The sequence below is a fragment of the Corvus brachyrhynchos genome, unplaced genomic scaffold (assembly GCF_000691975.1).
Source record: "Corvus brachyrhynchos isolate BGI_N302 unplaced genomic scaffold, ASM69197v1 scaffold307, whole genome shotgun sequence".
Taxonomy (NCBI): domain Eukaryota; kingdom Metazoa; phylum Chordata; class Aves; order Passeriformes; family Corvidae; genus Corvus; species Corvus brachyrhynchos.
In genome coordinates, this window is record NW_008239288.1 from 587292 (window position 1) to 601665 (window position 14374).

The 14374-nt window shown below is 43.2% G+C and overlaps 1 protein-coding gene across 1 annotated transcript in view; it reads right to left on the reverse strand.

Moving 5' to 3' along the window:
- Nucleotides 1-14374, reverse strand: part of KIAA1324L (KIAA1324 like) — a 47055-nt gene that overhangs the window by 12825 nt on the left and 19856 nt on the right. The window contains 11 exon segments of the mRNA XM_008638362.2: nt 1553-1742; nt 3226-3399; nt 4276-4539; nt 4817-4954; nt 5714-5816; nt 6748-6838; nt 7786-7914; nt 8661-8841; nt 12108-12196; nt 13301-13453; nt 14095-14200. Of these exon segments, the coding sequence (XP_008636584.1) occupies nt 1553-1742; nt 3226-3399; nt 4276-4539; nt 4817-4954; nt 5714-5816; nt 6748-6838; nt 7786-7914; nt 8661-8841; nt 12108-12196; nt 13301-13453; nt 14095-14200 (1618 nt within the window).

The window sequence follows — 14374 nt, forward strand, 5'->3', positions numbered from 1 at the left end:
ATTATCTGGCCATGGGATGTCTCCAGGCTTGTCTGGGCATCGATACTGAACTGTGAAAATGCAAGATTAACATCAGGGATCTGCAAGTAACTGTATAATCCATGCTGGTAAAGTGTGTAGATGAGACAAAGATTAAGAGGATTAAAAATAAAATACAGAGCAACTTGGTTGCTTGGTTCACTTGGGAAGATGGTCCCAAACAAACTAAATATATGACAAGTACAGCAAGAAATGAAGGCCAGTCTTAAGAAAGAGAGATTTTCCCTTGGAAACTGTAACTTTGAAAAAACATCCAGAGTGGACATCAGATCCAAGAAGCCATCATGAAATCCCATGAGTTTTGAAAAAGAAGGATGCAGGGATTCCAAATACAAAAGTGATTTTTATTGCCATTATAGAAAATTAAATACTGGAATAATTTTAATAGTATTAATTTATATTAATACTATTTTAATATAAATTAAATATATTTAATTTATACTTAAATTCTATGCTTTAAGTATAAAAAGTTACAGAAACTGTAGAAAGAGCCACAAAAATTATTCAGATGCTCAAGATAAATACATGATAGCAAGACAATTAGAAGAACTTGGTCTGCTTAGTTTGTCAGAAGGGTGTGACAATTCCAGTACACAAAATATTTCTTCAAGAAGGAAAATGTAGCTGTGATATGGAGAAAGAATAACAAAAAGCAAGAGCTGAAAACTGAAGTCAGGGAAGTTGAAATAGGAAACAAGTCTGCTTTAAAAATGAACACAGAGACAGTGTTTGACCAGTGAAAAAAAATACCAGTGACTGTGGCAAAACTTTTATTTCTGGCAGTCTTAAAAGTCCAGGTTGAATGTTCTTCCAAAGATGTGCTTTTGTCAAACATGAGTTTCTGGGCTCAGTGCCAGGGGATAGTACAAGCACTCAGTGCCTGTAATGGATAGGTGAGCAGACCAAATGACTTCATTGTCTAATCCGGCCTCAGATTCCGGGAACTTGTGAGCTGGACCAATGTAAGACTTAATGATGTGCACAGCCACGTGCTCCCATAAGCCTCCTGATTCCTCGCCTAATTAAGTCCCCACATCCGTTTCTTCTTGTGAAATTGCCCAAGTGGGATCTTGGCATGGGCAGAAACACTTGGATGAAAGTGAGTATCACAGTCATTGGTCTTGCCCTGAGTGAGGTGGGTACAGAACATAAAAAAACCCCAGTGCTTTTTAATTACACTCTCCAGATTTTTGTGCTGAAATGCTAGGCACAGTGGGACCCACCAGACCAAGCACAAGGAAGAGTGAGTAACACAGAAACAGAAAACTAAAAATGGGCACAGCCCTTACTCTTCTCCTCCAGCCATCAGCTGAACTGAAACATCAGCAAAACACAGTGGCATCTGTGCAGAGCTGCTTTACAGCTCAGAAACCATCTGAGACTGATCCTGGGCTGCCCCTTCACTCTTCCCTCAAAGTAATGCAGCTGCTGAGCCAAGAAGGATTTACTCTGAAGCCCTAATATACATGAGAATACATCCACAACCACAACAAGCAAAAGACAAACCATGTACCTAAGAACCTGTCAGCAAGGCTGTTGGACTGCAGAGCCAGGGCTGTTCGGAAACCCTTGCTGTCTGATGGGATGATGGTGGACTGACACACAAAAGCTCCCACAAAATTGGAAAAATCTTCTGATTCTGCAACCATGTCCTTCACAGTAACATCTGTGATATTGTCAGTGCAAATTGCCATCTTCTTCCCCTGTGGACAATCAGGAAAAAAGGAAGAAGCCGTTGGTTGTTGGTAAGACATGAAAAAGTTTGGGAAGGGAGAGATTGCAAACTTCCTGATTGCAAACTGGATGAGATTCATTCCTTTACCTTATGACAAGTTGATGTCTCTATGTGTCTGTCATAAGAGGGACAAACCACAACAACAAACTGTGCCATCGTCAAAGCTCCAATCAAAGCCTTGTACAGGCTCAAATACAATGTCACCTCTGGCAGGTGTCTGATCAGAAATCTGTGCTGTGGAGCACTCCTCTTTGTTTATCTTGACAGCACAGTGTTTACTTGCAGAGCATAGTAAAATGGCTTGCAAAGGAAAACCCTACTTCCCTTGCCTTTAAATAATATACTGTAGAATACCTGTTTATTTGGGATTTAATCCAGATAAAATATTTTCAAAGCACAAATACATGAAATCCCTAAATAGATATATAGCCTTCAAGACTGCTTTAATGTCACATGTCAAGATCAGTGCTAGAATCAGAGCAACAGGAATGAAAGACAGATTACCAGATTCAGCTTTCCTAACAAAATATCAAGGACTCACCACCTAATCATATGGTTAGTTGTACTGTAGTACCTTTGTAGTAGTTTGGAAAAGTGAAGACCAGACCCACAGAGGAGAGAGCATATCTGTACATTTGTGGATCTAGCTGTCAGCAGCTCTATCCCAGGTGGTAATTAAATACACACTGAAGCCTAAAAGTATGCAAAATGCTGTAAAGAAATGTGACTACTCATTTGTCTCAACTCAAGCAAATCCTTTGTTACATGGGAGAAAGACTTCAGAACTTTACAGGGCTGAGCATTATTGTTAACTACACACATTGGCTTTCATGGGACACTGCCAAACACCGGTACTGCTCTGAAAGGTCAATTTATGTGTGTGACAACATGCTCTGTTTCAGTCCAAGCCCCAGACAGAGAAATCTTGACTCTGTGACAGAGCCTGTTTAACTCGCAGACTAAACAAATTTTTCTAACACTGTCCAAGGCTGCAAAGTCAGCACCTGGGCATCTTGGCCACTGGCAGACAGCAGGGTGACCAGGGGCTCTGCATACGTCTCCAGTGAAGCCATGACGGACACATATGGAAAGAAGTTGCCAGCTGAAAGACTCAGACTCTTCACTTGAGCTCCTTGGTGACAGCACACAAAGGTCAGGGTTCTGATGCAAGTGACTCAAAGGCACAAGAACTAAGAAAAGGGATGTGACAGGAATTTTCTTCTGAGCATTATTTATGGCCTAAACCACGGTCATCTCTGCTCTGGAAAATCACTTGGCTGCTCAAAAGTCCTCTTGCACTGCAAAGCGAGATCCAAAGAGAAGTGTTTACACAGTATTGGTGACAACTCAGCTAAAACAGAGTCCCTGTCCTGCCTCAGTGTGACCCCAGAGCATCAACACAGGCAACAAATTGGCTCATCCTCCCAACCCTCAATGCCAGCTGAGCTCACCTCATTCCCACACAGGCTGATGTTAAAGAAGTGGAAGAACTTGGTCCCTCGGGAAGTGAAGCTGGGTCCACTCATCAATGAGCCCACCTGGCTGAGGCTGCTAAAATTGTAATTCAGGCTCTGGTTATCCTTGACATAGGACACCAGGCAGTCACTGAAGCATGCAGAGTGGTCCTGCAAAGCAGAGGCATCCATTAAAGAGCAGTTACAGAACAGCAGAAAAACATTCACCTAGGAGTTAAAGCACAGGTGCAGACAGGACTGCGTTCCTTGTTAAGGATGAAGGGGAACTCTCTCTTATTCCCATAACTGATCTTTCCCTTGGGAGAATTCCGGTTTCAGTCCCTTGCAATCATGTATCAGGACTGCAATGTTCCCTAAGCCTGGTCTTCCTGTCGTCTGCTGCATTAGCCAAGAGAATGCAATTTCTTGCTTTGTTTTGTTCTGGGTGCTTTTAGGATCCCAATGTTCCAGCTTAAAGCCCAGTAAACAGACCAAAACATGGCCTTGCTTACACTTGCATTTTGTAAAGGAAACACAAGAAACAGCTCAAGAAACAAGGGCAGGATATGAACTCAGTTGAAGACAGGCAGAATATGAACAAACTGGAGCTGTTCTTCCAGTACCTGTGCAGCTCCTTGAACATGATAAATGTTTACCTACGCTTACAGTTTCATGAAGGGGAAACTTGTTACAGGTTTCTAGAGGCCCAGAAACATCATCCAGCTGAGGAAGTCCCTGAGTTTAAAAGAGCAGGCATCTGGGATAGTTTTGGTGGAAGTAACGTATATGCTTGCCGTGTTTGTACACTGCCCACAGTACATCTTCTTGAAATGAACCTTTTTTTGAGCTGATATTGTCACTTTTATATTATTATTCACAAACAGAAACTAGACTAGTGACATTGGAAGAGTGGGCTCATTGGTTATAACTATACTCCAGCGCTCACAAGGCACATGCCTGTAGGAAAGCACTTAAAGCAGCCCTTTGAGAGCTTCTAGCCCAATAAACACTGTCTGCCCATCGCCCAGAAACACTCAGGTTCGGTACCTTGGTGCTCTTGCTGCCAGGCCCACATGGGATGCAGGCCTCACTGCCATACACCTGGTGGATGGACAGGAAGGTGTTGGCCGGACACTCCTTGCACTGGCTGGTCTCTTTCTCATTTTAGTGTCCTGGCGGGCAGGGCACGCAGGACGAGCCAGACTGCTTGGAGCCCAGGGCACAGGCCCGGCAAGAAGAGGCGACTCCATCCACTGCGTTGGTCACCGTGATGGAGTAGATCTTGGCCATGTCATTGATGAACTGTCTACTCTGGAACGAGAGCCAAGGAAACCACCCCGGGGTCATCACACCATGGCACTGAGACACTACCCTCATCTCTGTGCACCAGTTCAGGGATCAACTTATCCATGGCTCTGTCCTTCCTCATGGATTGTTTATCCACAGCTGCCTCCCAGAGGCTGCTTTGTGGTGAGAGCCACACACCCCTTTTGAGAAACCTGTGAGCTTCAACAGAGGGCAGGAGTTCTGGCAGTGAGTGTCCAAAGAATGCTGTGTTGTAAAGCCCCATACACAAAGAATTACTTACATCTTGGCCCTCGTTTATTCTCTGAAAGGCCCAGGTGAACGTGAAGGAAGCATTTTTGGAGATGATGTGAGTGTAGGATTGTTTTTCTTTACTTCTTTCCCATGATTCCACCACATTGGTATTTTTTCGATTAACATCCTACAAAATGGGCATAATTTTTACAAAAAAAAAGGAAGAACAAAAGTATGGTCATACTACACTAAGCACTAGTGTTTAATGATATAGAAATTAGTATATTAAAAGGACTCCACAATTTCATTTAACACTTAATAAAGCAAACATACTTGTTTTGCACAACTGACAAATTTTCAGACTCTTCTAAATTTTCACTCAATTCTCTTTAAATTAAGAGTTGGTTCCTTTACACAGCCACTAAATACAAAAAAGAACCAGCTTCCCCTTCCAATGGAAGGGGCAAGGGATCTGCAGATCCAGTTGCCTTCCTCAACTGATGGACTTTCAAACAAACATTGGTCTGGTGCCCTACTGATCCTCCAGGTCATTGACAGGATCAGGTTCAAATTTCCAAACTGTCCTCTTCCTATCCCTCTGTCCCACATCTCGACTTGTCTCTCCATTACTCCATGCTAACTCAACAGCACAAGAGACACTGATAATTTCATCAGTCAGTTTAACAGGGGGAAAATTGGCTCCTTAGTGCCCAACGATTTCTTTTAGAATAAATAGATAACCAGGAATGGTTCACAACTCACATGATGGAGGAATTTTACTAGGTCATTCATTAAATCCTTCCTGCAAGGGCACTGCAGATACTAAACTAATGCTGTGCTTAATCATAATAAACCAAGTGCAACTAATCACACCTATGCAGAGGTATTAAAGTGACGTGGAATAGCAGGCAGAGTCCTCAGTCATGGAGAAAGAGGTCTCACTTACTGCCATGAAGTACAGCACACAATCTGCTGAACAGATGGTCTCAAAAATAAAAGTAATCCGTCCGAGTTCTGACCCAGTTGCTCCTGTCACTGATGTCGGAGGTCTGTTTAACAGAGAAGGAACAAAACATTTACACGGTGCTCTCCAGACAGGCAGCAGTCAATCCTTCAAATTCCCTTTTGTATGGTGAAGCCATCAAAGTCCTGTCACAGAAAACCTGTCCTTGCAGAACGGCAGGTGCCTCTGCACTGAGTATTGGGTGCAGCAGGGTCATTTTTTAAGCATCTTAAGTTCTTTATGGTACAGTTCCCTCCTTATAATGAACACCCAAATTTTACCATATTGGTAGGGAACCTTATTATTAAAATGCATTACATACCTCAAGTGATTTACACCAATGTAATTGCACCTACCTCAGCTGGAATACAGCGAAGGGAGGATGAGGTTCATCTTCCACACCTGATCTATCTCAATATTCAGCACCTGGTGTGAGCTAGGAGTCTAAGCTCATTCTTTCGACAAAGACACAAGCACCTCAAGCAGGTATTTAATCCTGTCTGAGGGCTCAGGAGTGGTGGGATTCCCATTATTCTGCAGTGTCTGCATCTCCCTGCTGGCTCCACGGGAAGCACAGACTGTGCAGGCTGCCTGGAGCCAAAGGGCAAAGTAACTTGGGTTTCACTAAAATACTTTTAGGGCAGGCACCAGTTTCCACCCCACGGCAGGTTTAGCTGGTTACTGTGGAATAATTTAGAAACAGAGGGATAGGAACATCTTTCCTCAGTTTCCAGACAGTCAACTGGCTGTATCTTGGACTGAAGCAAACACTGCTAAAAACCAAAGTCTTACACACTTGCCTGCCTCAATGGACAAACTGGGGACACAGGAATAAAATTTAAGTTTCCCCTTGTCTCTTATTTATTACATTATTCCACTTCAGAAAGGAAGACTCACATCATCCCTGGGATAGTGTGAAATAGGTATAAGGGACAGAAATAAATGCAAAATAGATGAAAAAATATCCCATTCCTTACTTAAATCCTGGGATGTGCAAGTTCAAGATAAGATAATCATTGTCAGAGCCTCCTGCACCACTCTGGATGTGATCTCCAGCCACCTCCCAACCTTTACAGGACAGAAAAAGAAAGAAAAATTCAATAAATGGGTGGCAAAAGAAATCTATGTTACCATAATTTTTTGAAAATTCAGTATTTCAGTGTATTTTAAAGATGCCTGATATAAATTACAGAGCAATATCATAATGCTTCCATTTTGAAGAATTTTAGCAATTGTATGAACTGCTGATTTTACAGGCACTTGTCACCTTTGAAATCAGCAAAGCAATTGAAATTCCCTGACCTGTGCTGTGCAGCTCAAGGGGGATGATCCATCTGATATCTTTCAGCCTTAAAACAGATGAATCAGTGAATCTGCGTGTTAAATGTTAAGCACATACTTCAGTTCCCCTCTGCTCAACACACATAATTCAGAGCTTGAGTTACATCAGTCTGACAGGGTGGATCAGACCGAGGAAAATCTGTCAGAGAGGGCTGGAGACATCCCAAACAGGATCATTTTCACCAGTGAGCTGTGACTGCTCTCTGCTGCAATTTTAGCACATGTGCAGAGAGAAAGCTTTGAGTGCTAAATGAATAAAATCACAGACTGTAATTAAGTTTCCTAAAAGAATTATGTGTGACCTCGCTGGGCACAGTTATCACAAAACAGAAAATGAGATAAACTATGGAGAAGACAAAACAGTGCTTTTTTTCAATGGGGATATGAACGCATCTAAAGATGCATTAAAGCCAGTGGTGGGATTGGTCTTTGCTGAGGGAACTCCATACAGGCTGCAGCTCCTGCCCTCTTCTGGTGTACAACAGATTTTTTATTTCTTTCTGATACTGTGACATTGCTTCCCACAAGCAATTTCAAGCCTGGTGCAACTAAAGGAAAGGGAGGAAACTGTGTTTTGAGTCATATAGCCAAGAGCACACTCATTTTGATGGGTGCTTCATTACAACAGGGATCCATGCAGGAGACAGGCAAACAACACAGGGAGTTTGGCTCACCATTCATCCCATCACACTTCGAGTTGCCAACATTAAAGCAAGATGTCTTCATGTTTCCTGGCAGGATGTTCCACCACTTGTACTCAAACCCAAGAGCTGGTTCAGTCCCAGCAGGGCAGGCTTTGCACTCTAAGGGTGAGAGGGCAGAAAAGGATATCACACAGCCAAAACACATCTCAAACAGTGTTTTAAAGAACTTAGATACTGCTTTTTTCCTCTCTGAAGCAAGTAATAAGCAAAGAAAATAGTTTATTTCTTTGTAGTTAAACAGTCAAAGACTTATCAGGACCAGGAGAGTGGAAATGAGACCAGGATTTTATAAATTGTAGATTGTAACCTCGTGGTAACTAATCTGCAACTGGTCCCCCAAGTCACACTTAATTTTAATAGATTCAGCTGAAGGTTTGATAAACAAGAGTTCCCACAAAATGCTGTAGGGGACCATTGGGTCAATGTATCTCAGAATCAACAAGCCAGAGTTTAGGCTAGACAATGCTGGCAGGATGTTCATCTGACTGGGCTTAAAATGAGGTTTCCACAGCAAAGAACTTAGCATGGGCAGGACAATGGCTGAGAAGGAATTGCTGACTGTAAAAGTTCTGATTCCCTTCTCAGAATCCCTTAAAATAACTCTCAGGATGTTTATATCAGCCAAGAAATGCATCCAGAACACAGCAGGTCAACTTAGAGCAACAATCCCTGATAAGAAAGGACTTAGGAGAGAAACCAGATATCCACATCCTGCTCTCCAATGTTATTTAACAAGTACTTAACACAGAATGAACACTGGCTTATGATGATCTGTCACTAAACTAAGTCACATGCAAGCAGATGACAGCTTTTGGAGGGACATGAATTTTTTTGCAGATTCCTACCCTGTGTCCCATCCGAAAATGTGCCTGGTGGGCAGGGAGTACAGGAAGATGAGGCATTGTTGTAAAAGCCAGGATTGCAGGGTGGACAGTCCTGCCTCTCTCCAGAAGGAGGCAGGGTCAATGCATCGGGGAGATCCTCTCTGCAGATCTTGGGTTCAATCCACTTGTACATGATCTGAGTCTGGAAGGAAGAGACACTGAGCTCACACAGTGTACTATGAAGTTTTAGGACTAGATGCATCAAGGAAGGTCCCCTTTGTAAACTAAATTAGGGTATTCCCATCATTTGAGACCAAAAACAGACCTTGCACATCCAGGACAGTAAAGGGGAGGGAGGGTAAGGGTCACAGAAGTGATTAGGTTCATAGGAGATTCCACAATATCAGACTTTAAGAACAAAATAAAAATGTGAAGCTTAAAACAATTACTACTGTTCATTCCTATTTAATTAGTAAATTTCCCCATGCAAATGATTCTGAGGAACATCAGATAAATAATTCTAACTGGATATGCAACTTCTGCATTTTAACCACAGTAACACAAAATATAATTTCTGTCTTATAAAAGCCCTTTATTGGGAAGGCATCTCTTAGCAGAGAGCACCACACATTCTGCATTTTTAATTCATACTGGCTTGTTCTTTGAAAAGTCCCCAATTTCTCTCCTGCCATTTTTCACCTATTGAGAAAATGCCAAAACCATGAAGGAGCTCTCCCAAAACCCCTCCAATCCTTCTTCATCACATAAGAAGCAGTTTATGAACACTAACATGAGTCAGTCCATGGTGTTACCCTATACAACAGTATCACTTCATCATCATCACCCCCCTTTGAGGACACAAGTTTCTGTCTTCAGGAGAAGGATTAGGTGAGATGCATCACCCACGAAGTTGTATTTCAAATTTCATCTGATTTTGGGTCTGTCTCTGAAAGGGTTTTATATCTCAAGATGAAACTTAGCTGAGTTCCACAGCTGAAAAGCCCAACTGGCAAGAGTTTAACTTGTCCACAGCTCCCACTCTGGGTACCCCCACTCTGGGTACTTCCACCCTTTGGTCCCAGTAATCAGGGATCTTGAGGCCAGAGGCTCAGGTAAGGGAGATTTCACTTCATGAATTTGATACAGAGCCCCTGTCACCCTGGGCATTGAGCTGCTTGCACTGAGGGTTAGCCCTCCGGTAACACAGCGCACTTGAAGAAGTATTGATCCTCCTTGAAACTGTTTCAAAAAATAAGCTGGAAGAAGTTCAGGCTCAGGCCCTGGCTCCTGGGGGCTCCAATTAAGCTGAGGCTGTCACTCTTCATCCCTGCCTGCATTTTGTTGCAGCCATGCCTGTGCCAGGTCATGTTCCCAGGCTGACCCACATCCTGACTGACGCATGGACACAGTGTTCCAGCTTGACACTGGCCATGCCTCATCTCCACGGACTCGTCTGGCCACCTTGGTTGAATCTGGTCACTGGCACTGGGTCTGCTTTGCCTGCTTTGTTCAAGCAGACTACTCCTGCTGCCAGAGTGGCACAAATTCCTATGGATCAGGACCTGTTCCTGCCCTTGCTGCTCCTGAACACTTAAGAGATTATCTGAAATATTGCTCCAGAAATCCTTCAGCAGCATCAGGGTGCACAGCATTTAAAATAAAAAGGCTCAGGAACTGGCAAAGCACCTGTGTGGTTGCCCAGAGCCCAGACACACTACACACCACAGGAAACCTACTGCATCCGAGCAGGGAGAAGAGGGTCAGAGAGTGCCTGTGGCCATGTGGTGAGGGGTTCTGAGGCTGGGGCTGAAGCGCTCAGCCTGGGATTTTAAAGCAGCAGGCAGATGAAAAGTCAAGAGTCAAGTGCTTAAATATCCTGAGGCCGCTTCTACACATGGAGTGGGACAGCAGAAGGGAGACAACAATCTATTGTTCAGTGAAAACCTGGCTTATTTTAGCATGGATCAATAGGCTGGTCTTTTACAGCCACTGTTCTCCTGAAGATGGCCTGCAGAGTCAGGCCCTCTCATTGAGCTGCATCACGTGGAGAGATGCCTGGGGAGTACAGCAAACTTGGACCGATTTTCAGAGATGCAGAGCAGTGAAACCAATCTTGAAAACTCAGCCAATGTGTGCCTGTGACACCTGCTGCTGTCATTGCAACTGGACAATGAAGGGTGTCTGCAGAAAAACCCACTTTGCATTCCAATGATGTCCACCAGTGAAGGGGAAGGCCAGTGAGGCGGCAGAAAAAGGGTCAATAACAGGAATCTATCCAATGCCAGGGAGACTTAGACCACACAGAGCAGTGACAGAACAATCTGCAGGAGGCTGCAATTAAAGCTGTATCTGGGGGTGCAGCCATGAACACTGCTGCTAATTTCTTGAGTCATTAGAGACAGTTAACAGAGCAGAAATCAGTGAGTCAAGACCAGGTTGCAGAGCCTGCCAGCTCTGGGGCTAAACTCACTGATGCTTCGTTATCAAAGCATAAGAGCTCTCAGCTGCATTTTGAAACTGGCTGATCAGGAGACTCCAAAATACTCCATCCTGCCACAAAATATTAGGCCAGAAACACACAGGTGTTAGGGAATTTGACTGTTTGCAATCACATCTGAGAGATGGGATCTAAGAGAGATGGGAAAGAGACAAAACAGGCCTGACCATGTGTCCACACCTCTGTGGGTTTCCTATAGCAGTAAACAGAAGTTTCCTCTCCAAATTCCTCCAAAAATCCCACTTGACTGCTGAGACAAAGCCCGGCTGCTCCACCAGCAGGTCCCTCTGTGAGAGACTAGGTGGATCTAAGGTCTCTGGGTGAAACAGTGTCCTGAGAGTCCAGGTTATTTCAGGCATCCCGTGGGACAAACACATTACCAGCAGCTAAGCTGCTGCACATGAACACTCCAGGCTATGTACATACCATTGTTTTACCACACCACAGGCTCTTCTTTGATGCCAAAACTAATGGACATGACACACATCATACCTATGCAGCCAAACACTCTTCTATCTGAAACAGGAATGGTCCTATCCAATGTTCCTGTGTCATGGTATCACCTGAATTATGCCTGGGCGTTGCTGGGACAGTTATCACAAGCCCAGAGTATGCCAGGAAAGATTATTAACAACTAAAGAGCTGGGTTTATCCTGGGACAGTACTTCACCCTGTGCTCCAACCAGCATGGAAGTATGAAAGCAGCACCAGTGACCCCATCAGACCCATCACAAGTGCAAGGAACTTATCATCTCACCACAACACATCTCTTAGGCAGACCCATATCTGGCAGATTCTTACAGAGGGATAAAGGCTGTGGAGACGGCAGGCAAAGCACAAGCCCAAAGCCTCAGAGAGATGCAATGCTGGAAGCAAAACTGGGAAAGTAATTGGGAAAGGGATTCCTAAAAAAAACTACCTTGTTTTCAAATGCAGAGATAGCGGTAAGGTCAATCATGCCTTCTACTTACTTTTCCCTCCTTGTCACATGGGGTATGGATCTGGAAAAAGTCTTTGCTTGTGCATGGAGGTCGCTCTATACACACACTGGATCCCTCATCTAAAAGAAAAGGTGAGAAACAGGATATTAAACTATCACATGGTCCCTGGAAACAAACATAACAAGCTTAAAATCTGTAGGTTAAAAAGAGTCAGCAGAAAAATACAAAAGGAGAATGAAAAAAATCAAATTCTTAATGAAGTCTGCATGAACCTTCCCCTGAACTGAAACGGGAGAATACCATAATTCTAAAAAATTAAATTAAATTAAATTCAAATTTCCATAGCAAGGAAAATACCAGCTATGCTCATACTGTCACACTGACTTTATTGATTCAAAATACCCAAGGGAGAATTACTAGGAAGAATTTTTTTACTCTGAGGATGGCGAGGCATTGGAACAGGTCACCCAAAAAAGTTGTGAATATCCCATCCCTCTAACCCTGTAGAAACTTCCTTACAACACTGGCCCAATTTTAACTCTTGCCAGATAACTTTGCAATATTTCCATTCCCACCGTGAACACAGGCAGAGGTCCCCAGGCATTTGCCACCAGTGGTGATAGCAGGTGCTATGGTCAGGAACTGATTCTTCAAGGACTTTCTTAAAACTACTACAAGGGAGAAATCTGAAGACCTTTCGACTATGAAGACTAGATTAAGAGCATGTTATCTGATGATCACCTCCTAACCACAGCTGGGAATGCAGAGGACTTTGGGACTAGGTTTTTCAACTAGATCACCACATTTTCCAACCACACAGGATGCAGGGGCAAGCCAGGAGAGAGCGCTTGGAAAGGACATTCCTCAAAACCTGTGAAGGCTGAAGATAGTGATGAAGCAAATTCGTGTCATCGCCAACCTATAACACAAATTACCACGAGAGGGCACAGCACGACTGTTCTATCCTTCAGGAGAACTATCCCCTTCCAGGTCATAAAGGTCTCCAGCCCTTCATATTAACACGGATGCCCCTAACAACGTTTGACTGCGGCCCATTATGTATCTATGTGCCCTCTGCGTATTTTGGGAAGTCATTCATTTCCCTTTTACATCTCAACTGGAGACTATCATTGCTGGATACAACCACTCTCACATCTGAAACAGCTGATGACTGCACATTCTCAGACCTTCCTGGTTTTGCTTAACCCATTTGGTTTATGTACCTGCATAATAAATGTCTTCTTTACACTTGGTGCACTCTTTAGCCCCTTTCTCAGAATAAGTGTCTCGTGGGCACACTTGGCAGCCAGATGCACCTGGTTTGTCACTGAAGGTACCAGGCTTGCACGCGAAGCATTCAGATGTGTACGCAACTCCTGTAAGAAAAATTCCAGGAAGAGCACTGAAAGAGATACATCTGTAACTGCTGCCTACCTGGGCTTATGGCTGAGAGCAAACCAGCTCTATAAAACAGCATAAAAATCAGACTCAGTTTCACCACTCACTTTAGACACTTTGGCTTTGCTGACTCATAATTTAGGTCTTTAATCTTTACTCCTCAATGGAAGTCTGACCCATCTAAGAACTTTAAATGACACTCCAAGTTTTATTACGCTTACAACAGGACCAAAAGAGCAATCCTAGATTAAAAAGGTCATTTAAATATTAACTTAACTGTCACTGTTATGATATATATCTGTTTATCACTGTGGAGAGGCTAACCAATAATCACCGTCTTTCTATACTACATTAAAGAAAACCTGTTTATTCCTTTTTTTGTCTATTTGCTAAGCCAGTCTTCTCCAGTAGACGGCAACATTTACAAGATAAACTAATTTTCCAGTCTTTACCTTACTGTGAAGTTTTGCTGTTCTGTTTCTACACTTCAAAGGAGGAGACAGGGGACAAGGAGCTAAAAAAAGCCACTTCAGTGATGTAGTCACAGCAGTAGAAATAGCACTTGGCAAACATTGTGATGAAAGAGTGAGATAAAACCTCAAAGACAAATACTACTTACCTTCAATTGTGATGTTCTTCACTAAAACTGGTTTTACTACTTTAGAGCCCATGAGAATCCCTGTTGTTCTCCAGTATAATATATTGCTACCTGATTTCAGAGTTACCTGCAACAACACGTGTGAGTTAGCAGACAGCCCCTTGCCAAGACATTGTTTTATTTCTTACTTCCATTTTTCAAATTTCTTGCATCCTAGCAGCTTTTCCTATGCTGTTAAGTGGGTCAAGAGATAATGGGGAAACAGCTAGACAGATGTTGTACAGGCATATATGAGGAGTGC